Source organism: Bufo bufo, chromosome 4 (assembly GCF_905171765.1).
Source record: "Bufo bufo chromosome 4, aBufBuf1.1, whole genome shotgun sequence".
Lineage (NCBI taxonomy): Eukaryota > Metazoa > Chordata > Amphibia > Anura > Bufonidae > Bufo > Bufo bufo.
In genome coordinates, this window is record NC_053392.1 from 181,943,267 (window position 1) to 181,967,707 (window position 24,441).

Sequence of the window (24,441 nt, forward strand, 5' to 3'; positions counted from 1 at the left end):
TGTTTTAGTGGTAGCTTTATTGAAAAATTTCCATCTTTCATCAGTTTTTTTTAGTCAGTTTAGGTCAGTCATAAAACATTCTGCTTTATACCTGTGGTAAGGGCCGATGTTAGCAGGGCAAACAGGGAAATTGCCCAGGGCCCCCATCCCTAAATGGGGCCCCCTGCTGAGCTGCCCAGACAGATGTTGAAGAGCGCTGGTGGTGGCACCTGAGAAGAGCACAGACAGCACAGCAAGGAGCGCTTGTCCCTGGTCTCCCGACTCCACGGCAGTCAGGCAGACCTTGGCCCCGCCCCCTTCCTCTCTCTCTCACCGGAGGCCCTGCACTGGGAATGTAATGGCCTCCTCTGCTCCTGAGGTTTACTGGTGAGTTCAGAATGTCACCCTCTAACGACCGGACATATGTGCTGCCGGCCCCTCTCTCCTCTCTGTGCTGCAATAAATGACAAGGCCTGCTTGTTGGCAGACATAACCTGATGAAGTTGGACAGTCCAGACCGTGGACTAGCAGGAGGGGAGGCAGCCTGCAGAGAATATACAGGACATGCAAATCATCTGTATTTCTCCTATCTATCTACTATCTATCTATCTATCTATCTATCTATCTATCTATCTATCTATCTATTTACCTCATATCTATCTATCTATTATCTATTTATCTAGAAAAGGATTCTTTACGGTAAGAGCAGTGAGACTATGGAACTCTCTGCCTGAGGAGGTGGTGATGGTGAGTGCAATAAAGGAATTTAAGAGGGGCCTGGATGTATTTCTGGAGCGTAATAATGTTACAGGCTATAGCTACTAGAGAGGGGTCGTTGATCCAGGGAGTTATTCTGATTGCATGATTGGAGTCGGGAAGGAATTTTTTATTCCCCTAAAGTGGGAAAAATTGGCTTCTACCTCACAGTTTTTTTTTTTTGCCTTCCTCTCGATCAACTTGCAGGATAACAGGCCGAACTGGATGGACAGATGTCTTTTTTCGGCCTTATGTACTATGTTATCTCATATCTATCTCGAAAAGAAAATTCCACGCTGCTCCCAAATGTTGTTTAGTGCGACATTTCAGTCCTCTAAGGCTACATTCACACGTCAGTATTTTTCTATATCCCGATTTTCGGTCCGTTTTTTGCGGATCAGTTGTTCCTGAAAATGTTTCCGTATGTCATCCGTATGTCATCCGTTTTTTGCGGATCCGCAAAAAACGGAAACATGTATAAATTTCAATAAGCAAATAAAGTTGTTTGGATTTCTTTGAAAAAAAATTGAAAAAAAAAAAGTGAATAAAAGTTTATAAAATAAAAATTTAATTTCCAGGAACGGAATCTGCATAAAACGGATGACATACGAATGTCTTCCGTTTTTTGCGGATCGATTGACTTTGTATTGTACCAGGATCCGATTTTTGCGGAAAAGAATAGGACAAGTTTTATATTTTTTCGGACATGCGGAACGGAACAACGGAAACGGACAGCACACATTGTGCTGTCCGATTTTTTCCAGGACCCATTGAAAATGAATGGGTACAGAACTGGTCCAGATCTGTTCCGCATAATACGGAACAGATCAGGAAAGAAAAAACGGACGTGTGAATGGACCCTTAGGGTACTTTCCCACTTGCGGCAGAGGATTCCGGAAGGCAGTTCCGGCGCCGGAACTGCCTGCTGGATCCGGCAATCCGGACGCAAACAGATGGCATTTGTCAGACGGATCCGAATGCGGATCCGTCTGACAAATGCATTGAAATACTGGATCCATCTTTTGCATTTTTTAAGGTCTGCGCAAGGTCAATACCGGAAAACAAAATCGCTAGTGTGAAAGTACCCTTAGGACTTTTTTCACAGTATTTTTATAATGCTTGAGAAAAGTCCTGGTAAGAGGACTGAAATGTCGCACTGAACAACATTTGGGAGCAGCGTGGAATTTTCTTTTCTAGTTACTTGGATGCTGGATCACTTCCACAGCAGCTGGCACAGCGTCATTCACATTTCTCCTGCTGTGCCGCTTGTGTTTTATTTTTCTATCTCATATCTATCTATCTACAGTATCTATCTATCCCCTATCTATCTGTCTATCTAAAATTATTGAAGAAAGGCGGCATTCTGACTTCAGTGAAACAAGTGGATTCCTTTATTTACCCAACACTCAATGCCATTGAGTGTTTGGGTGAATAAAGAAATCCACTTTTTTCATTTTTACTTGCATTATTGAATTTTATAGTCCCCTTGTGGGACTATAAGTAGTAAAAAAGAAAAAAAAAACATTTATTAAATAAAAAAAATCCCATAAAATAAAAAATGACCCTTTTTTTTTCCATTGAAAATACACTTTTCAATGAAAAAAATAGCAAAACGAAAAAAATCTCCCTGGTATTCTGGTATTTCCGCATCCGTAACGACCCGGACTACATAAATATCACATAAATTATTCCCTATGGTGAACGCCGTAAAAAAATTTTTTTAAAAGACAGAATTGCTAATTTATTCTTCATTGCCACCGAAAAAACGTAATAACAAGTGATCAAAAAGCGCCATTTACTCCAAAATGATATTAATGAAAAATACAAGTCGTTCCGCAAAAATCAAGCCCTCATGCAACTCCATAGAAAGAAAAATAAAAAAGTTATGGGTCTTGGGAAGCCGCAGTGGAAAAACATTTTTTTCTTTAAAAAAAAGGGGTTTTATTGCAAAAAAGTAGTAAAACCTAAAAAAAACTATGTATTTGATATTACTGTAATCGTACTGACCCAGAGAAAACATTATATATTATATTATGTTATTTATACCGAAAAATGAACGCCGTAAAAACGCAGTGGCAGTATTGCTGTTTTTCCCATCTCCCTCCCAGAAACAGTTAATAAAAGTTAATTAGAAAGTTATGTGTACCCCAAAATGGTGCCATTAAAAACTACAACTTGTTAATTTGAAAAAAGAAAGTCAAATCTTTTATTATTTGATCTTCTTTACCTATTAGATTGAGCCATATGGGATTTATCATGTAATTTTTACGCTTCCCTTTCAAATTCTCGACTTTCAAGCCCACTCTTACCAGTACTGGGGAGTGATCTGAGATACATCTCGGTTCATACAAGACCTCTATATTTTTTTGTAGTGTTAATTGATTACCAAATATCAAGTCTATTCTTGACAGGGAATCGTAGCTCTTACTATAGCATGAGTACTGTTTTGCTACTGGATTCTGAATCCTCCGCAAAACACGGACACAGCAATGTGCTTTCCGCATTTTGCGGATCCGCACATTGCCAGAACTATATAGAAAATGCCTTTTCTTGTCCGCAATTGCAGACAAGAATAGGACATGTTCTATAGGCTCTACAAAAAACGCAGTGTTCGCCCGATCAAGCCTGATCTTGTGCGCACACTTGCGTTCAGTCCGCCCCACCGCAGTGACAGAAATTATTTTTTTCTGATCACTGCAAAAACACCGTAAAATCGCTGTGGCGCTATAAAGATCACTTTTGAGGGGCATGGCGAGTTCATAGAAGATTTTTTTTTTTTGGCACAATTTAGCGGAAATAGATTATTTTTTTTTTCTTACAAAGTCTCATATTCCACTATTTTGTGACAAAAAATAAATTCTCACATGAACTCACCATACCCCTCACGGAATCTAAATGCGTAAAAATTTTTTAGACATTTATATTCCAGACTTCTTCTCACGCTTTAGGGCCCCTAAAATGCCAGGGCAGTATAAATACCCCACATGTGACCCCATTTTGGAAAGAAGACACCCCAAGGTATTTTGTGAGGGGCATGGCGAGTTCATGTAAAATTTTATTTTTTGTCACAAGTTAGTGGAATATGAGACTTTGTAAGAGAAAAAAAAAATAATATATCATTTTCCGCTAACTTGTGGCAAAAAAAAAATATTCGAGGAACTCGCCATGCCCCTCACAGAATACCTTGGGGTGTCTTCTTTCCAAAATGGGGTCACTTGTGGGGTATTTATACTGCCCTGGTATTTTAGGGGCCCTAAAGCGTGAGAAGTAGTTTGGAATCCAAATGCGTAAAAAATGCCCTGTGAAATCCTAAAAGTACTCATTGGAATTTGGGCCCCTTTGCGCACCTAGGCTGAAAAAAAGTGTCACATATGTGGTATCACCGTACTCAGGAGAAGTAGGGCAATGTGTTTTGGGGTGTATTTTTACATATACCCATACTGTGTGTGAGAAATATCTCTGTAAATGACAACTTTTTAATTTTTTTTATACAAAGTTGTCAATTTACAGAGATATTTCTCTCACCCAGCATGGGTATATGTAAAAATACACCCCAAAACACATTGCCCTACTTCTCCTGAGTACGGTGATACCACTTGTGTGACACTTTTTTGCAGCCTAGGTGCGTAAAGGGGCCGAAAGTCCAACGAGTACCTTTAGGCTTTACAGGGTTGCTCACAATGTAGCCCCGCCCAAAATGCCAGAACAGTAAACACACCCCACAAATGACCCCATTTCGGAAAGTAGACATCCCAAGGTATTCGCTGAGGGGCATATTGAGTCCATGACAGATTGAACTTTTTGTCACAAGTTAGCGGAAAGGGAGACTTTGTGAGAAAAAAAATAATAATAATTTTTTCGCTAACTTGTGCAAAAAATAAAAAAAAACTTCTATGAACTCGCCATTCCCCTCCCGGAATACCTTGGGGTGTCTTCTTTCCAAAATGGGGTTGGAATTGGAATTTGGGCCCCTTTGCGCACCTAGGCTGAAAAAAAGTGTCACAGATGTGGTATCGCCGTACTCAGGAGAAGTAGGGCAATGTGTTTTGGGGTGTATTTTTACATATACCCATACTGTGTGTGAGAAATATCTCTGTAAAATGACAACCTTGTATAAAAAAAATGGGAAAAGTTGTCTTTTACAGAGATATTTATCTCACCCAGCATGGGTATATGTAAAAATACACCTCAAAACACATTGCCTTACTTCTCCTGAGTACGGCGATACCACATGTGTGACACTTTTTTGCAGCCTAGGTGCGTAAAGGGGTCCAAATTCCAATGAGTACTTTTAGGATTTCACAGGGCATTTTTACGCATTTGGATTCCAAACTACTTCTCACACTTTAGGGCCCCTAAAATGCAAGGGCAGTATAAATACCCCACACGTGACCCTATTTTGGAAAGAAGACACCCCAAGGTATTCCGTGAGGGGTATGGTGAGTTCATGTAAAATTTTATTTTTTGTCACAAGTTAGTGGAATATGAGACTTTGTAAGAAAAAAATAATAATAAAAAATAATTTTCCGCTAACTTGTGACAAAAAATAAAAACTTCCATGAACTCACTATGCCCATCAGCGAATACCTTAGGGTGTCTACTTTCCAAAATGGGGTCATTTGTGGGGTGTTTCTACTGTCTGGGCATTGTAGAACCTCAGGAAACATGACAGGTCCTCAGAAAGTCAAAGTGCGTAAATTCACATTTTTGCACCATAGTTTGTAAACGCTATAACTTTTACCCAAACCAATAAATATACACTTATTGCACTTTTTTTTATCAAAGACATGTAGAAAAATAAATTTTGAGAAAAATTTATATAGAAATGTAGTTTTATTTGAAAAATTTTACAACAGAAAGTGAAAAATGTCATTTTTTTGCAAAAATTTCGGTCAATTTTGATTAATATCAAAAAAAGTTAAAATGTCAGCAGCAATGAAATACCACCAAATTAAAGCTCTATTAGTGAGAAGAAAAGGAGGTAAAATTCATTTGGGTGGTAAGTTGTATGACCGAGCAATAAGCCATGAAAGTAGTGTAGTGCAGAATTGTAAAAAGTGGTCTGGTTATTAAGGGGGTTTAAGCTAGGGGAGCTGAGGTGGTTAAAATAAACCAGATTTCATGTCTGGACACATTTGTCACAGGTTCTTGGAGCTAGGAGTCTGCACCTGCTAAAAATATATTTGTCACAATTCTTTAATTATCACGTCTGAGAAAAGCAACTTGGTAATATCATTTATAGCCGCCACATGTTTATTTAGTATTTTCATGCGTCTGTGATTTCCAGGGATATTTATCTCATTGGTCATAGGCCATGTTCACACACTGCAGATTTGTTGCAGACATTTCTAAAAAAATCTGACCGCCATATCTGATTGAGATTTTTAAAAACTACACACGTATGCTGTAGAAACACCCCCATTCAGGATTATGGAACAGCTATATCAGGTGCAGAGATTTCGACCACAAATCTGTTGTCCAAACAAAGTCAAGGGCCAATTCTCACTTTTTTCTTTTTGAAACTTTATTAGTACAAATATTTTTGCTATCCATCTAAGAGATGGACACGATACAGGGGCACATACAGAGTCCGTACAGGTCCACAGTACACCCCTCAGGATGTGCCACCATAATATTAGCATCCAGTGGCACATCCTGAGTGGGGATGCCAGTAGTACAGCATATCACCACTGAGGCCAGTGATTGGCTGCAACAGTCATGTGCTGGCTGCTTGTATACAAACACCAGGCAGACCGTTTGAGTATCTGCGCTGGATCGGTGGGGGACTGAAGAGGTGTGTATTATTTTTTCTTTGTTATTTCAGGGCATTGACAGCTGATTTTATATTATTTTAGGAACCAGATAACGCTTTTATTTTTATTTTTTGCAAATAAGGCACTGAGATGTACAATATGAAGCCATTCTAGGGGCACAGAAGTACAGATCCACACTTCAGAGATCTGTTATATGGTCGTGTCCATGAGGAGTCTAGGCCATGTGAGAACCATACATCTTGTGCAGGCATCAGATCCAGTTAGAACAAAGCAGGGAATATGTGACCCAGGCATGGGATTCAGCCAGTTCCCTCCAGTTCTCCAGATCTGGTTGTTAAAATTATAACTGGATCGGAGAACCGTTTTACCGGCTGAGTCCCGATCCGGTGCTCTGGTGCCACTGATAGTTTAGCTCCTTAGTTGTATATATGGTGTATTTATGTATTTGCACCATGTATATAGTGTATTTATGTGTATGTGTGTTGCATATATATTTTGTATGTACAAACCGGATTCCAAAAAAGTTGGGACACTATACAAATCGTGAATAAAAACTGAATGCAATGATGTGGAGGTGCCAACTTCTAATATTTTATTCAGAATAGAACATAAATCACGGAACAAAAGTTTAAACTGAGAAAATGTACCATTTTAAGGGAAAAATATGTTGAATCAGAATTTCATGGTGTCAACAAATCCCAAAAAAGTTGGGACAAGGCCATTTTCACCACTGTGTGGCATCTCCCCTTCTTCTTACAACACTCAACAGACGTCTGGGGACCGAGAAGACCAGTTTCTCAAGTTTAGAAATAGGAATGCTCTCCCATTCTTGTCTAATACAGGCCTCTAACTGTTCAATCGTCTTGTGCCTTCTTTGTTGCACCTTCCTCTTTATGATGCGCCAAATGTTCTCTATAGGTGAAAGATCTGGACTGCAGACTGGCCATTTCAGTACCCGGATCCTTCTCCTACGCAGCCATGATGTTGTGATTGATGCAGAATGTGGTCTGGCATTATCTTGTTGAAAAATGCAGGGTCTTCCCTGAAAGAGATGACATCTGGATGGGAGCATATGTTGTTCTAGAACCTGAATATATTTTTCTGCATTGATGGTGCCTTTCCAGACATGCAAGCTGCCCATGCCACACGCACTCATGCAACCCCATACCATCAGAGATGCAGGCTTCTGAACTGAGTGTTGATAACAACTTGGGTTGTCCTTGTCCTCTTTGGTCCGGATGACATGGCGTCCCAGATTTCCAAAAAGAACTTCGAATCGTGACTCGACTGACCACAGAACAGTCTTCCATTTTGCCACACTCCATTTTAAATGATCCCTGGCCCAGTGAAAACGCCTGAGCTTGTGGATCTTGCTTAGAAATGGCTTCTTCTTTGCACTGTATTTCAGTTGGCAACGGCGGATGGCACGGTGGATTGTGTTCACTGACAATGGTTTCTGGAAGTATTCCTGAGCCCATTCTGTGATTTCCTTTACAGTAGCATTCCTGTTTGTGGTGCAGTGTCATTTAAGGGCCCGGAGATCACGGGCATCCAGTATGGTTTTACGGCCTTGACCCTTACGCACAGAGATTGTTGCAGATTCTCTGAATCTTCGGATGATGTTATGCACAGTTGATGATGATAGATGCAAAGTCTTTGCAATTTTTCGCTGGGTAACACCTTTCTGATATTGCTCCACTATCTTTCTGCGCAACATTGTGGGAATCGGTGATCCTCTACCCATCTTGGCTTCTGAGAGACACTGCCACTCTGAGAAGCTCTTTTTATACCCAATCATGTTGCCAATTGACCTAATTAGTGTTAATTGGTCTTCCAGCTCTTCGTTATGCTCAAATTTACTTTTTCCAGCCTCTTATTGCTACTTGTCCCAACTTTTTGGGGATTTGTTGACACCGTGAAAATTGGAATCAACGTATTTTTCCTTTAAAATGATACATTTACTCGGATTAAACGTTTGATCTGTCATCTACGTTCTATTACAAATAAAATATTGACATTTGCCATCTCCACATCATTGCATTCAGTTTTTATTCACAATTTGTTTAGTGTCCCAACTTTTTTGGAATCCGGTTTGTATATGTAAACATGTGTTGTGACGCCGCGTGTTCGCCGTTGAGTAGGGAACCTGTTATTAGAGATTTGAATCCCACCCCTGATGTGACCTATAAAAAGTGGCTTCCTGGATTGTATTATTGTGCACCGTATCGTTATAACATGTCCATTCTCTTTACGGATGGTCCCATTTTTCAGCTTGCTGTGCAAATTGTGCTCTACATGACAGCAACCAATAGGCAATTCCTATTTATCTCCTTAGTGAAGGACACAGAATCAGAACACATACCTAGCTGGCTGACTACATATTGTATCTTAATATATGAATTAATACATATGTAGGATGATGTCTGAGGTTATGAATGAGCTACTTGGCTGAGGGTTTCCTGACTGTTGATGCTCGTTATTTTTGAAGCACCAGATTGCTTGCTCATGTACCATTTGGTCTTTAGGCTCAAGAACAGACCTCCACCATTTGTGTGTTTTAAGGGGAATGGAGCAATCGCCAAAAAAAAGCTGGACGAATCATTGGTTAGCCCTGTTGGCTTGTGGTCCTAGGTTTCTAAAGGGTTTCCTGGGACTTCGATATTGATGACTTTCTCTTAGGATCAGATCAGCAGCATTTCCTCTATTTTAGCATTTAGTATCATTACTGTTATTTTCCTTATAATTGTCATAACTTTAGTTGCTTCTTCCAAATCTCTATGTGGGAGATACCAATGAACAATAAAACACAAAACCGGAATACGCTGTACAACACAAGTATAACGGAAATGTCAAAAATGAATAGCTCCTAGATTGGAAAAACCCTGGCACTCAGCATATACACAGGTATAATACAAAAATTTAAGAAATCAATAAAACAAATAAATAGATGCATAACTTGGCAAAGACAACCACATGGAGAGTGCACAAAACACGTCGGGACATCAAGTTATAGCATTGCAAGTAATGGAAAAGGTGGGATGGATAAACAAGTATAAATAAGTACAAAATCAAACCATGTGGCTCCCCCACCTAGATAAAAAAACTTGATTCACAACATATACCTAATACAGACCCGGCTGGTGGCACCTCCTAGAGACCCCGGAGCTCCCCCTGAGGAAGCTGACGCAAAAAACGTGTCGGGGTTTCTTGGAGGTGCCACCAGCCGGGTCTGTATTAGGTATATGTTGTGAATCAAGTTTTTTTATCTAGGTGGGGGAGCGACATGGTTTGATTTTGTACTTATTTATACTTGTTTTTCCATCCCACCTTTTCCATCACTTGCAATGCTATAACTTGATGTCCCAACGTGTTTTGTGCACTCTCCATGTGGTTGTGTTTGTCTTTGCCAAGTTATGCATCTATTTATTTGTTTTATTGATTTCAATAAAGATACATTTTTGGATATACGTTTTTGGATTATATCTGTGTATATGCTGAGTGCCTGGGTTTGTCCCATCTAGGATCTATATCTCTATGTGGGTAGAAATGATTTCTTAATAAAACATGAAATATTCATTATAAATTATATATGTATTATGCAGGTTGCATATGGCAGCTGCTGCTAATACTGCTGTTTTCATAGGGATCCATTCACTGCCCACCAAGAACATGTGAGACAGATGATGAGAAGTTTCTCTGATCCTTTTGGCCGGGATCCCTTCTTCAGTATCACAGATGGCAGATCTCACGGCCGGAGAGGGCAGCAAGGTTCCCAGGTGGCTCTGAGAGAAGATCACAGGGTAAGTGCTTTCCAAGTAATGCCTCAGTTCACACTGCTGTCATCAGCTGAGATTTTATAGTCGGATTCATTTCAAAGAAGTGATTGTTAGCTTAGGTGCTGGTGCTGTAGTACCAGCCGTTACTGCCCGGGTTTTAACTTCTCTTCACCTATGATATGATCCACAGCTGTTCCCCTGCAGCACTGTTCCTATTATAGTGTAACGCTCAGTAATACTGCCCTATTAACGGTCACAGCTACCTAGTGAGTCCCATAATTACACTTACAGGCACTGATGTACCAGTTTAGTACTGTTGAGCCCCTGCGACAGATGTCAGTTCCTATACCGCTCGCTGTGTATCTGATAAAAGCAAGCTTGGCATTCTTCCATCAGCTATATATAGAATGTCAACTCCGTTCTCTAAAACCAGCCCCCTGCTTGACTTGCATGGATTTCTATCATAAAAAGGCCGGTAGACAAGACCGTGCGGCAAGCAAGAGGTTAATCACAAAGACAGTACTGTATGAAGCCCCTGGAACGTTACACCAAGAATAAAGACACCGCAGGGGTCGATGGAGTCCAGCCAAGCTCACGCACTGAAACCTGAACTCCGATATCAGCAGCTCAATATATGAGCCTTAGAGAAAGCAGTCATCTGCAGGTCAGAAGGAAAAGCTGCCAAATATATTCCCGTCATGCGGGACCCTAAATCACAGTTTATATACACGTGGAAAACTTTTCTTTTATATTCAGCAATTATTTTATGCAGTTACCCAATAGAGCCAAAAATAAGTAAACTTATAAAATTCTAGAATTCTTAGATTTTCTATAAGGCAGTGTGTCATGCACCCAGTAATACGATGACTTTACATGCTGAAATCATTCCACCACCCAATGTCATCTTCACATAAGAGTGCTCGTATCATTATACAGACCTGTGTATATAAATTTACATCTAATTTAAAGTACGTTATGGGGTAAATGTCTCATCACAACGACTACTTTTCTTTCAGGCCTCAAGTCTGTGTCATATGCCCAGTGCTCCCTTTTCCAGTATGGTCAGTAATCTATCTCTGGCTCTGATTTGCGATCCCGTTTGAAGGCATGGACTTTTTCTCTAACAATGGGCTTGAATTTGCAGTATTAGATGCTAATTTGCTTTTTCATTAGTAGTCGTCATCATAAGCTGACAATGACCTTCGTATTTTCAGTAAATGAACATCATTGTGAACCGTGTCCATCGCTGCCAGGTTCCTCCTGCTGGCATGGGTGCCGCACTATTCCTGTTCCTGCAGTGCTGGCTCAGGCTGACAACTTCCTCTGCAAGCCACGGCCTGCGTGTCTTGTCATGATAGGGCGCACCCTCTGCCTCTTAAAAGGCCAGTGCATGCACCTCCAAACCATCCAAACCTTCCCCAGCCAATAGCTGGTCTCACTAGTCTCTAGTTACCAGCAATGGTGTTATTCTCTGTCTGACTATCAGTGTACCGAACTCCAGCCTGATAACTGACTCCTAGCTGCCTGCCCTGACCTTAGCCTGTTTCCTGTATTGCCCCATTGCCATCTGCCCTGACCTTGGACTTTTTTCTCTGAATTGTTGCCCTGACTTCAACCTGTTATTGGACTATGTATATTGCCTGACCCCTTGGTGCTGTGCATTCATGTTTCTGACCCTGTCGGTCAGCCGCTAACTACACCGGGACTATCTAAAGAGATTTTGACCTGATGGCTCCCCTGTAGCAAAGACCAGAACCCTGTATAGGGGGTTAAAGAGTGAAAATCAGGGGTCTGCCAGGATAATGCCCTTAGGCCCCTTTCACACGAGCGTGACGGATTAGGTCCGGATGCGTTCAGGGTGTGTACAGTGAAACTTGCACCATTTTGCAAGCAAGTTCAGTCAGTTTTGTCTGCGATTGCGTTCAGTTGTTCAGTTTTTTCCGTGCAGGTGCAATGCGTTTTGATGTGTTTTTCACGTGCGTGTTAAAAAACTGAAGGTTTACAAACAACATCTCTTAGCAATCATCAGTGAAAAACGCATTGCATCCACACTTACAGTACAGACCAAAAGTTTGGACACACCTTCTCATTCAAAGAGTTTTCTTTATTTTCATGACTATGAAGGCATCAAAACTATGAATTAACACATGTGGAATTATATACATAACAAACAAGTGTGAAACAACTGAAAATATGTCATATTCTAGGTTCTTCAAAGTAGCCACCTGTTGCCTTGATTACTGCTTTGCACACTCTTGGCATTCTCTTGATGAGCTTCAAGAGGTAGTCCCCTGAAATGGTCTTCCAACAGTCTTGAAGGAGTTCCCAGAGATGCTTAGCACTTGTTGGCCCTTTTGCCTTCACTCTGCGGTCCAGCTCACCCCAAACCATCTCGATTGGGTTCAGGTCCGGTGACTGTGGAGGCCAGGTCATCTGGCGTAGGACCCCATCACTCTCCTTCATGGTCAAATAGCCCTTACTTTCAAAGTTTTCCCAATTTTTCGGCTGACTGACTGACCTTCATTTCTTAAAGTAATGATGGCCACTCGTTTTTATTTACTTAGCTGCTTTTTTCTTGCCATAATACAAATTCTAACAGTCTATTCAGTAGGACTATCAGCTGTGTATCCACCTGACTTCTCCTCAACGCCACTGATGGTCCCAACCCCATTTATAAGGCAAGAAATCCCACTTATTAAACCTGACAGGGCACACCTGTGAAGTGAAAACCATTTCAGGGGACTACCTCTTGAAGCTCATCAAGAGAATGCCAAGAGTGTGCAAAGCAGTAATCAAAGCAAAAGGTGGCTACTTTGAAGAACCTAGAATATGACATATTTTCAGTTGTTTCACACTTGTTTGTTATGTATATAATTCCACATGTGTTAATTCATAGTTTTGATGCCTTCAGTGTGAATCTACAATTTTCATAGTCATGAAAATAAAGAAAACTCTTTGAATGAGAAGGTGTGTCCAAACTTTTGGTCTGTACTGTACATCCAGATGCAATGCGTTTTTCAGTGAAGCCCCATTCACTTCTATGGGGCCAGGACTGCGTGAAAAACGCAGAATATAGAACATGCTGCGTGAATTACAACGCTCATTTACACAGACCCATTGAAATAAATGGATCAGGATTCAGTGCGGGTGCTATGCGTTCACATCACGCATTGCACCCGCGCGGAAAACTCGCTCGCGTGAAAGGGGCCTTACGCTGGGTTCACACCAGAGCGTACTGAACGTACGCTCTGTATGCGCGATTGTACGGGCGTTTACAATCGCGCCGCGGAGACAAGCGAACGCCCATTGTCGCGCGTTCCCGGAAGTCTATGTACGGGAACGCGCGACACTACGCCCCAAAGAAGCTCCTGAACTTCGCGATCGTACGCGCTGTAAAACGCCCAGGTGAGAACCATGCTGATAGTGAAGCATTGGTTTCTCCTTGTTGAGCGTTTTACAGCGCGTAGGAACGCGCTGTAAAACGCTCAGGTCTGAACCGGCTGTGAGAGTTAGCACAAAGTCAGACCGGTTAGTTGGTACAGTTGGTGCACACCCCCTGCCCCGTAACACTGCATGTATGATTGCTTGCTATAGAATATTATATTACGGCATTTCATGTACCTAAAATTGGGTATATGTATCAAGCCTGGCTTTACCTAGATGTTGTCTTTTCCTCCATATCACCATGATGGTGGGCTGGTCTGCCTTGCTGTACTCTGAATGTAAACACTTTGTAGTGTTTTTTTTTTTTGTTTGTTTGTTTGTTTTTTACATCACTTTCATTTACAGGTATACTTTCTGATATATTAGGGTAAGGCTACACTCAGCAGATTTTTTCCAGATCTTGCTGCAAATTTAGAGTAACATCACTGCAAAATCTGTATATGCAGATTCCACCCCTATACATTGAAACGATGAGATCCATAAGGAGCATGCTGCCGGTTTGCTCGTTTTTCAATGCAGAATTGTTCAGTTACGTATGGATGGTGTTTTCAAAAACCCGTCAACGTGTATTATGATGGCATTTGCTGCAGACTTGCTGTGTGAACTTCTCAGCAAATCCGCTATGTCTCACCTTGCAATTAGGGTGCTCACTTATTATAAGTTCTTCCCTGAAATCATCTTAGTTTTGCAACACCTACTTTACAAATATACAAATATATAGTGTGCGGATATAAAAGAATACAGTCAGAACAATGAGAATAAGAAATAACTTATGAAGGTTTTCCACAGGCACTGCCAATTAAGGTCAATTCACACGATTGTATTTCTGCGTCTGCATCCATTCCGCAATTTTGCAGAATGGATGCGGACCCATTCATTTCGAGGGGGCCACAAAAGATGCGTACAGCATACGGTGTTCCGTTCTGCGGCCCCGCAAAAAAAAAGATAGAGCATGTCCTATTTTTGTCCACAATAGGGCTGCTGGTACCTGTGTTTTGCGGATCCGTAAAACACTTACCGTCATGTGAATGAACCCTTACCATTAGACTGTTGCTGCACTAGATATAGTCTAGAGGAGTTCTTGTATTGGAGCACACTATCTGCAGAAAGGCTGACCAATCGACATTTATTTTCCGACATCTGGAAGTTTCTAGACCTTCTCGTATGGTGAGTGTGTTTTGATAGTGTGCGCAAAGCATGACATTGTCAGTATAGAGAAATTGTACTGACTTTCTCTTTTGTGTCTGTGGTGGTCTACAAGCTTGCAGATGGTTGACAGCCTATTTTTTACCTACCCGTATGTCTTAATATTAAATGCAGCTGTATCACACATGGGAGGAATATATTTGTTCCTCAACTGATCACCGAGTTTCCCATAAATGACCATCCATAAACCCATTAGATATTTAAAAACGTACAAATCTGGAATGCAACCCTAGAAGTGTCACCACCTATGTTAATTAAGGAAAATTCTCCCAACCTATTTTCTCATTGGTGTCAGGTGTCCCTCCAGTTCTGCCTGCCATACTTCAGTTATATGTGTCCGATGTGGCAAGGGTGACAGTCAGACAGCAAGGGATGCTAATGTCTGTAAAGCGCTGCAGAATATGTCAGCGCTATATAAGTGAGGGAAAGAAATACAAATAAATGCAAGGTATCCTTTTCATTTACCCCATGACCCGCAAGTGTGACTAGTTAATATTATACATCAGCTTCCACATATGACTTTGACACAGCATTAGGCCGCCATCTTTGAGCACTGTTGACAGGACTGTCAAACACGCAGATTTTACCCAGGCCTTTTTTTTTTGGAGCAGCTCACAATTCAATTGTTGTCCCATTAAACCAGTGGTGTGAGGAAGAAGCTGGGGGTATTCATGATGTGCAGGCTCCACCTGATCGGCAGCCTTCTCCCTAATAGAAAATGAACAAAAGCTCTAAATCTGTTTAGGCTTTAGAAGCACTCCAATATCAATTAGGCAAAAAGTGGCCCCAGAGGGGGGAGTGTCATTGTATTAAAACATAACTTTTAATGTTATCTTGCAAATAAAAAATTATGTGACCCACTGTGATACACAAACAAACATATAGTAGAGGACAAGGAATGGGACCCTAAATGCTGGTAGAATGAACAAACCTGCTCCACCTAATGAAAGATGTGAGCAGTCTTACCAGATCCTTGTAGACAGTGGGATCAGCCAGGAAGGATATCCAAGACACACTGAATGTACACCGCACGGGAAGTCGCCATCTTACTTGGTATCTGTATAGTAGATGCAGATCTGGGCCCTGTATAAGGCTCCATTCACACGTCCGCAAAATGGGTCCGCATCCGTTCCGCAATTTTGCGGAACGGCTGCGGACCCATTCATTCTCTATGGGGACCGATTGGATGCGGACAGCACACAGTGTGCTGCCTGCAGCCGCAATTGCGGAGCGCGGCCCCGATTTTGGGTCCGCAGCTCCGCAAAAAGATAGAGCATGTCCTATTCTTGTCCTTAGCTTGCGGACAAGAATAGGCATTTCTATGGGGGTGCCGGGCTGGTGTGTTGCGAACCCGCAATTTGCGGGTCCGCAACACACCACGGACGTGTGAATGTAGCCTAACCCTACCAATTGGGGAGGGGGCTATTTTTCTACTGCCTATCTATACAGAGCACCCGCCCCGAAAGGGGCGACCCCGTCCGGATACCTGTCCCTACCTTGGACCTGATCCCTAAGTCTCATGAAATGGCCAGTGAAAGAAATTCCGATGACCTCCCGACGTGGCACGTTTCTGTCCGTGTCGACTCTTCAGGAGAGTAGGTACAAAAGTGGAAAAAGACGGAGAAAAACCGCAGGTGTGTAGCCTGCGACTAAAACACTGGATCAAGCACTTAAGCTTGCATCTGATGCCCGTAGATGATGGGGTGCAAAGTTGCAAAGGAGGGGAAGTCCTATGCTATACAGTCAGGAGGATGTAATAATCCTATGTGTAATAGATCCCCTATGATTGGGGGAAGTAACAACAAAATCTACCAGCCGCAGTGATGCATATAACCAGTCGACTTTAAATAGTAGCGCCTCACCAGAGACACGCCACCCACCATAGACCTCGGCGTGTGACGTCAGGCGGGAGCGTCAACCAGGCACGGCGTTGCGCAAGACGTCAGAGGCCGACGACGGGATCACGTGGGAGGGGCGGTACTGCGCTGGATATGGAGAGGCGGTACAGGTGGTTGCCTAGCTACACGGGTAATCAGGCAATCACGTGGGACACACAGTGTGTGCGTCCATAGTAACCTACATAATATATGGCCAAAACAGGACAATGGCATTTAGCCAAACAATAAGCAGTTTTAGATAAAACAGGTATAGTTGAGTCTTTCATTCATGCCATATAGGGCTGCTGTTTTTAGATGAAAGATCCATCGTGATTCACACTGGAGGAGATTCCTATCCCAATTTCCCCCTCTGGGAGGAGGTTTGACAAGGGTAATGCCCATGAACCTTAACTGGGCTCTGCCGTTGTGCTCAGTGTGCACATGTTTGGCTACCGGGGTATCTCTTTTGTGTACAATGTCCCCCAGATGCTCACCAATCTTCCTCCGGAATTCACGTATGGTTTTGCCAATGTACTCCAACCCACATTCACAGAGGATGCGATATATAACTCCCCTGGATTTACAGTTAATAAAATGTGAGATGGGGTACACCCTGCCCGTGACTGAACTGGTGAAGGATTTCGTGGTCATAATGTGCTTACATGCTACACAGTTGCCGCATTTATGACTACCTACTAAGTTAGACCGCAGCCATGTTGAGTGTGTCTCCCTAATAGGCCTCATGCACACGACCGTTATTTTGGTCCGCATCCGAGCCACAGTTTTCACTTCAATGGGGCTGCAAAAGATGCGGACAGCATTCCGTGTGCTGTCCGCATCCGTTGCTCCGTTCCGTGGTCCGCAAAAAAAAATATTACCTGTCCTATTCTTGTCCGTTTTGTGGACAAGAATAGGCAGTTATATCAATGGCTGTCTGTGCTGTTCCACATATTGCGGAACGCACACGGACACCATCCGTGTTTTGTGGATCCGCAATTTGCGGACCGCAAAACACACAACAGTCGTGTGGATGAGGCCTTACTATGCATAGGGAGGAAGCTGTCAGGCAGTGGCTTGAGGGCAGGGGGAGCCTGCACGTCATGAATACATCCAGCTCCTTCCTCACATCACTGGTATCTCATGGTTTTCAGGGCTGGTTACCCTTGAGCTGCTTTATACAGTATATAAGTTGTAGTTGACATCCTCAAACAATGTAATGTCTATGAGGTACTATACAGTCCCACAAACAGTGCTTTTGTGTGAAACATGGATGCAACGGGCTGGATTTTTACATTCATGTCCTTTATATCCTTTCAGACAAGCGGTGCCACAGGTATCTAGCAGGCACATGTTTTCTCTATTAAAGGGGTTATCCGCATTTTTTATATTGATGCGCTGCTTCTCTGCAAACGGCTGATTTCCCCCCGCTGATCTGATATTGATGACCTATCCTGAGGATAGGTCATCCATTTAAAAAGCGTATAACCCTATTAAAAGAATGCATTCACTCTTGTTTGACCAAAGGCTCTCTAATATCTGTGACCTGCATTAGGACTAGTTTGGCCAAACCAAGCTGACAGGACAGTATTTGCAAGTTATTGTAATAACATTAAGACCTGTCGTAAAATTGTTCTGATAAGGCATGAAGTTAATACAGTAACAGCTCCTGCCCTTCATTCTCTAGTCTGCTCTGCTCATATCATAAATGTCTTAAGCCATACTCCTAGAAACATGGCTTGTAGTTATGACTTAAGAGAAATATGACTGGTCTTCAGATTATGATTATTATACAGTATATTATTCATCTGGGCTCTAAATGTGTGTCAGACAATCTTAAAGGGAGTCTGTCACCAGGAAATTCACTGTCAAACCAGACAGAATGCCTTGTAGGACTAGCGCAGTCGAATATAATGAGACCTTTCACGTGGTGGCCCACTGTTTCAATGTAAATGATCAGTTAAGTGCACCAGAGACGGGCCCAAGTCACTCTTCGGACTCTTCCTGCTTTCTCCTTTCTCCTCCTGCCAGGTCCTCTGACTAATTCTTGATGGACAGGGCCAGGTTCCTGCATAGTCAACTCAACTGGCCCTGTCCATCAACAAGGAGTGGGGATGGTCTGACAGACGGAGTAGCTGGAGCAGGGGTGCACAGAGTAGCTTGGGCCCACCCTCTGGACACTTAACTGTTCATTTACATATTAAGGAAAAGTACTTTTTCTCCAGAATGAAGCAACAGATGACTAAGTGAAAGGTATCATTATATTCAGCTCCAAGACATTGTGCCTGGTTTTTCAGTGAATGGCATGGGGACAGATTCCTTTTAAGTCAGCACTTATAGTATGTATGATCTACATAAACGATTTCTAGATGCATGGTTAAAATGAGATGACTGGGCGAAACTGTGTCCTAACATGCAAGATTGTTCAACGATAGTCATGTAAAAGTCATTCACTGGGAAATACTTTATGCAACAAAATCGTTTAGGCTACAAAACACTGTAGCTACTCTTAAAGTTCACGAGCATAATTATGGGATTATCAACATGTAATGTAACATGTTTGAACACAATTAAGTCATAGTCTTTTTGTAACCCCTTCCCGACCACCCCACGGAAATTAGGGTGGTCGGGAAGAGGTTACAAATTTATCAAGTGTTCACTTTTCTAACCTTTCTACGCCTGTCTGACAAAGTGGTGTGGCTTAGTGGGAAGGAAAGTGGCCATGCCTTAAATGCATTTTGGTGTGCCAAAACATGCACCAACACTTTGGAGTAAAACTAAGCTAATGAATGGGTTGCAAAAGCTTAGACTAGAGTAGACCATCTATAGATGGATTTATCATCCAGCATCAGCCACTGTGATAAGACTGTCTTTCTAGGTTTACAATGTCTTACTGTAAGAAAGTATTAGCAAATCTGTCCCAAAGTGTCATAATAAAGTTACATACACGCAATCATTTAACCCCCCCCCCCACACACACACACATTTTTGGTCACCGTGTCTGATAATCAATACATTTGTTTGTATCAGTTCTGGAAAATGCTTTTTCTCTGACTCGGTCAACCTTTAAAAAACATTCTGGCCCCTAGCTGTTTAGAACCTATGCCGTCAGAGCCTAGTTCACACCATGCAGTTTCTGAACCTGGCTGTTTTAGGTATGGTATCACTAATTGCCTTTGGTGTAATAGTATAGGCCTTGGATCCACAGCAGGGACTGATGAATGTTTTCTATGTTTTTTGAGTTGTTCTTCTACTTTTGTAATCTATGTTCTCCTGTCAACATCAGTTTAGAAAGGTGTAACCATAGTGTGTCCCTGCATTTTTTTTAGCTCATAATAGAGACTCCTCTCTTTTAAAACTGTTGATTCTTGAACAGATACCTATGCAGGTAAAAAATGGTTTTGCCCGTATTGTATACAGAGAGGCATACTGGATCTTCCGTATGCCGTACCCTGCTTCCTGGGGGGTTAAACAAAGCTACTGAATGGGTGCAACATTGAGGATTTTTTCTGATGTTCCATTTCTGCTTTTAGCACTTACTTTCTAGAATTGTGTATAAATTGCCTCCATGCCATGTCTTGTCTGAGGAAAGAGGTGGCCCACCTCCGAAATGCGTCATATGGTCATCTTTTAATAAACTTTTAAACTGATTTCCTGCGCCCCAGAGCCCATTTTGTACTTTTGTACTACGCTTGTTCTATTGATTTATGTAAAGTTGTGTGAAAGTATAGTAACTCTTTACGATGCTCAAATCAGATAGGCATTGTTTAGCTTTATGTTATAGGTAAGTGCATTGACTTGCTATTAAGCTTTGTGCATGCAGTTCTATAAATTATTATTGCACTGGTTGCAAACACGTTCACTTACTATATTTCATTTTATTCACTTTTGAGATTATTGACAAAAAACACACTGACGGTATTTGATTATTAACATGGTAAACCTAATGTTTTTTTATGTGCTATTGTAGGTCCCTGATGGGTTTCACTCCATTGATAACATGATGGCAAACATGAGGAACAGAATGGTAGACATACACAAACAGTTTGTAAGTGATATCATTTATGTTTCAGTAGAATATTAATCATGATGCTTGTTAATATTTAAAGGCTTTCTCCAGGAATTAACAAAGTGACTGAAAATACTTAAAGAGGACCTTTCACTAGAATAAAACATCGAAACTAACTATACAGACATGTAGAGCGGCGCCCAGGGATCCCCCTGCACTTACTGTTATACCTGGGCGCCGCTCCGTTCTCCCGGTATAGCCTCCGGTATCTTCATAGTTAGGCTCCACCCAGGGGAACCTGCCGGCATCTCATTCTTCCATGCTGTAGCGCTGGCCAATCGCAGCGCTCAGCTCATAGCCTGAGAGTTTTTTTTTTCTCTCAGGCTATGAGCTGAGCGCTGCGATTGGCCAGCGCTACAGCATAGGAGAAGGAGACGGCGTCAGGCTCAACTGGGTGGAGCCTGACTATGAAGATACCGGAGGCTATAACCGGAGAACGGAGCGGCGCCCGGGGATAACAGTAAGTGCAGGGGGATCCCTGGGTGCCGCTCTACATGTCTGTATAGTTAGTTTAGATGTTTTATTCTAGTGAAAGGTCCTCTTTAAATATCACTTTATTATAAATATATCCCCAAATAACTTTAATTAATTATAATTAGAGATGAGCGAAGTTCTCAAAACTTCGATTTGGCTGCTTCGCTGAATTTCACCCAAAAATTTGCTTTGTGAAGAATTACTTCATCACAAAGCACATTTCTTTGTGAGTAACGGACGCAATGATGGGGAACAGTGGTTGCATCTTCCCCTGTCATTGAAACCCTCAGATGCAGCGTTCATTGCTGATCGCGGCATCTGAGATGACCTTTGAGGGCTGCCAGGGGTTAATCTGTTAAAATAAAATAAATAAAAATACTCACCTTATCCATTTGATCATGGCAGCCATTGGATAATGGCAGCCATCTTGCTTGAAGATCCAGCGCGAAATCTTGCGCGGTGCGTGATGACATCATCACACTGGTTGACACACAAGTGGATGAGGTGAGAATGAATACGTTTTTTACTGCCATTTTAGGGAAAATTAATTACACATTTTTTACAATTGCTAAAAAAAATATAAAACATCTAAATTTAATTTAGCATCTATTTCTGAAAAGTTTCTGACGGGATTCGAACTCACAACCTTCTACATTACAGCCAGAATGTTAACCACTACACCTATACAGCTGCAAGGCCAGTTACTTAAAAAAAAAAAAAATATGAGACTTCTGCTGTATAGGAATACTTACTACTAGTAACAGCAGAAGTCTAATTTTTATTTTTATTTTTTTTAAAGTAACTGGCCGTGCAGCTGTATAGTGTAGTGGTTAACATTCTTGGCTGTAATGTAGAAGGTTGTGAGTTCGTATCCCAACAGAAACTTTTCAGAAGTAGAGGCAAAATTTGATTTAAATACACTGATTCGAGCATCGCGCTTGAGCACACGCGATATTCGGCTGAACACCGCGATATGCCGAGCATATCGATGCTCGAGCCGAACTGGTGTTTGGCTTAGCATGCTTGCCCAACACTACTAAAGATCCCATCAGATGTTTTTAGGATCATAATCCCTGATGAGCAGAGCGGAGGCTGAGGCAGCTCTTTCGCTCAGAATTCTGAAGTAACTTGTCCTTCGGACATTTTATTTCCCCTGATGATTGCTCCCTAGACAAAACAAGCCATTATATTAATAAAAGGTATTTGGGAATATATTTATAATAAAGTAATATTTAAGTATTTTCAGTAATTTTATTTTATTAATTCCTGAGAACCCCTTTAATTCTAATTAAATAGAATTCCATTGATGATGTGATAATTTTTGCTTCCTTACTTGCTCTGTCACCAAAGTGATAAATTGACGTTTTTGGTTGCCGATGACATGACAATGGAAGAATCAGCCTGTCCCCTTCCCCACCCACTTTTTTAGACCTGGCGTGGGCGGGGAAAAGTTGCAGAGTGCGGTGCAAATAATCTGCACGAGAAATACGCCAAATCTAGGCATATTTCTGGATAGGAAATGACCCCCTAATGTCTTTCCTCTACTGCAAAGGATGGACATAAGACACTACAGGGAGTGCAGAATTATTAGGCAAGTTGTATTTTTGAGGATTCATTTTATTATTGAACAACAACCATGTTCTCAATGAACCCAAAAAACTCATTAATATCAAAGCTGAATATTTTTGGAAGTAGTTTTTAGTTTGTTTTTAGTTTTAGCTATTTTAGGGGGATATCTGTGTGTGCAGGTGACTATTACTGAGCATAATTATTAGGCAACTTAACAAAAAACAAATATATACCCATTTCAATTATTTATTTTTACCAGTGAAACCAATATAACATCTCAACATTCACAAATATACATTTCTGACATTCAAAAACAAAACAAAAGCAAATCAGTGACCAATATAGCCACCTTTCTTTGCAAGGACACTCAAAAGCCTGCCATCCATGGATTCTGTCAGTGTTTTGATCTGTTCACCATCAACATTGCGTGCAGCAGCAACCACAGCCTCCCAGACACTGTTCAGAGAGGTGTACTGTTTTCCCTCCTTGTAAATCTCACAAATTTATGATGGACCACAGGTTCTCAATGGGGTTCAGATCAGGTGAACAAGGAGGCCATGTCATTAGATTTTCTTCTTTCATACCCTTTCTTGCCAGCCACGCTGTGGAGTACTTGGACGCGTGTGATGGAGCATTGTCCTGCATGAAAATCATGTTTTTCTTGAAGGATGCAGACTTCTTCCTGTACCACTGCTTGAAGAAGGTGTCTTCCAGAAACTGGCAGTAGGACTGGGAGTTGAGCTTGACTCCATCCTCAACCCGAAAAGGCCCCACAAGCTCATCTTTGATGATACCAGCCCAAACCAGTACTCCACCTCCACCTTGCTGGCATCTGAGTCGGACTGGAGCTCTCTGCCCTTTACCAATCCAGCCACGGGCCCATCCATCTGGCCCATCAAGACTCACTCTCATTTCATCAGTCCATAAAACCTTAGAAAAATCAGTCTTGAGATATTTCTTGGCCCAGTCTTGACGTTTCAGCTTGTGTGTCTTGTTCAGTGGTGCTCGTCTTTCAGCCTTTCTTACCTTGGCCATGTCTCTGAGTATTGCACACCTTGTGCTTTTGGGCACTCCAGTGATGTTGCAGCTCTGAAATATGGCCAAACTGGTGGCAAGTGGCATCTTGGCAGCTGCACGCTTGACTTTTCTCAGTTCATGGGCAGTTATTTTGCGCCTTGGTTTTTCCACACGCTTCTTGCGACCCTGTTGACTATTTTGAATCAAACGCTTGATTGTTCAATGATCACGCTTCAGAAGCTTTGCAATTTTAAGAGTGCTGCATCCCTCTGCAAGATATCTCACTATTTTTGACTTTTCTGAGCCCGTCAAGTCCTTCTTTTGACCCATTTTGCCAAAGGAAAGGAAGTTGCCTAATAATTATGCACACCTAATATAGGGTGTTGATGTCATTAGACCACACCCCTTCTCATTACAGAGATGCACATCACCTAATATGCTTAATTGGTAGTAGGCTTTCGAGCCTATACAGCTTGGAGTAAGACAACATGCATAAAGAGGAT

The 24,441-nt window shown here is 41.8% G+C and overlaps 1 protein-coding gene across 2 annotated transcripts in view; it reads left to right on the forward strand.

The window, feature by feature from the left end:
• Positions 1–24,441, forward strand: part of MLF1 (myeloid leukemia factor 1) — a 46,586-nt gene that overhangs the window by 11,671 nt on the left and 10,474 nt on the right. Inside the window, exons 2-4 of one of the 2 annotated variants that reach the window (XM_040428150.1) lie at positions 10,153–10,309; positions 11,302–11,346; positions 20,780–20,857. In XM_040428150.1, coding sequence (XP_040284084.1) covers positions 10,153–10,309; positions 11,302–11,346; positions 20,780–20,857 — 280 coding nt within the window. The remainder of the gene's footprint in view (positions 1–10,152; positions 10,310–11,301; positions 11,347–20,779; positions 20,858–24,441) is intronic. The other variant, XM_040428151.1, reaches the window with a different exon arrangement.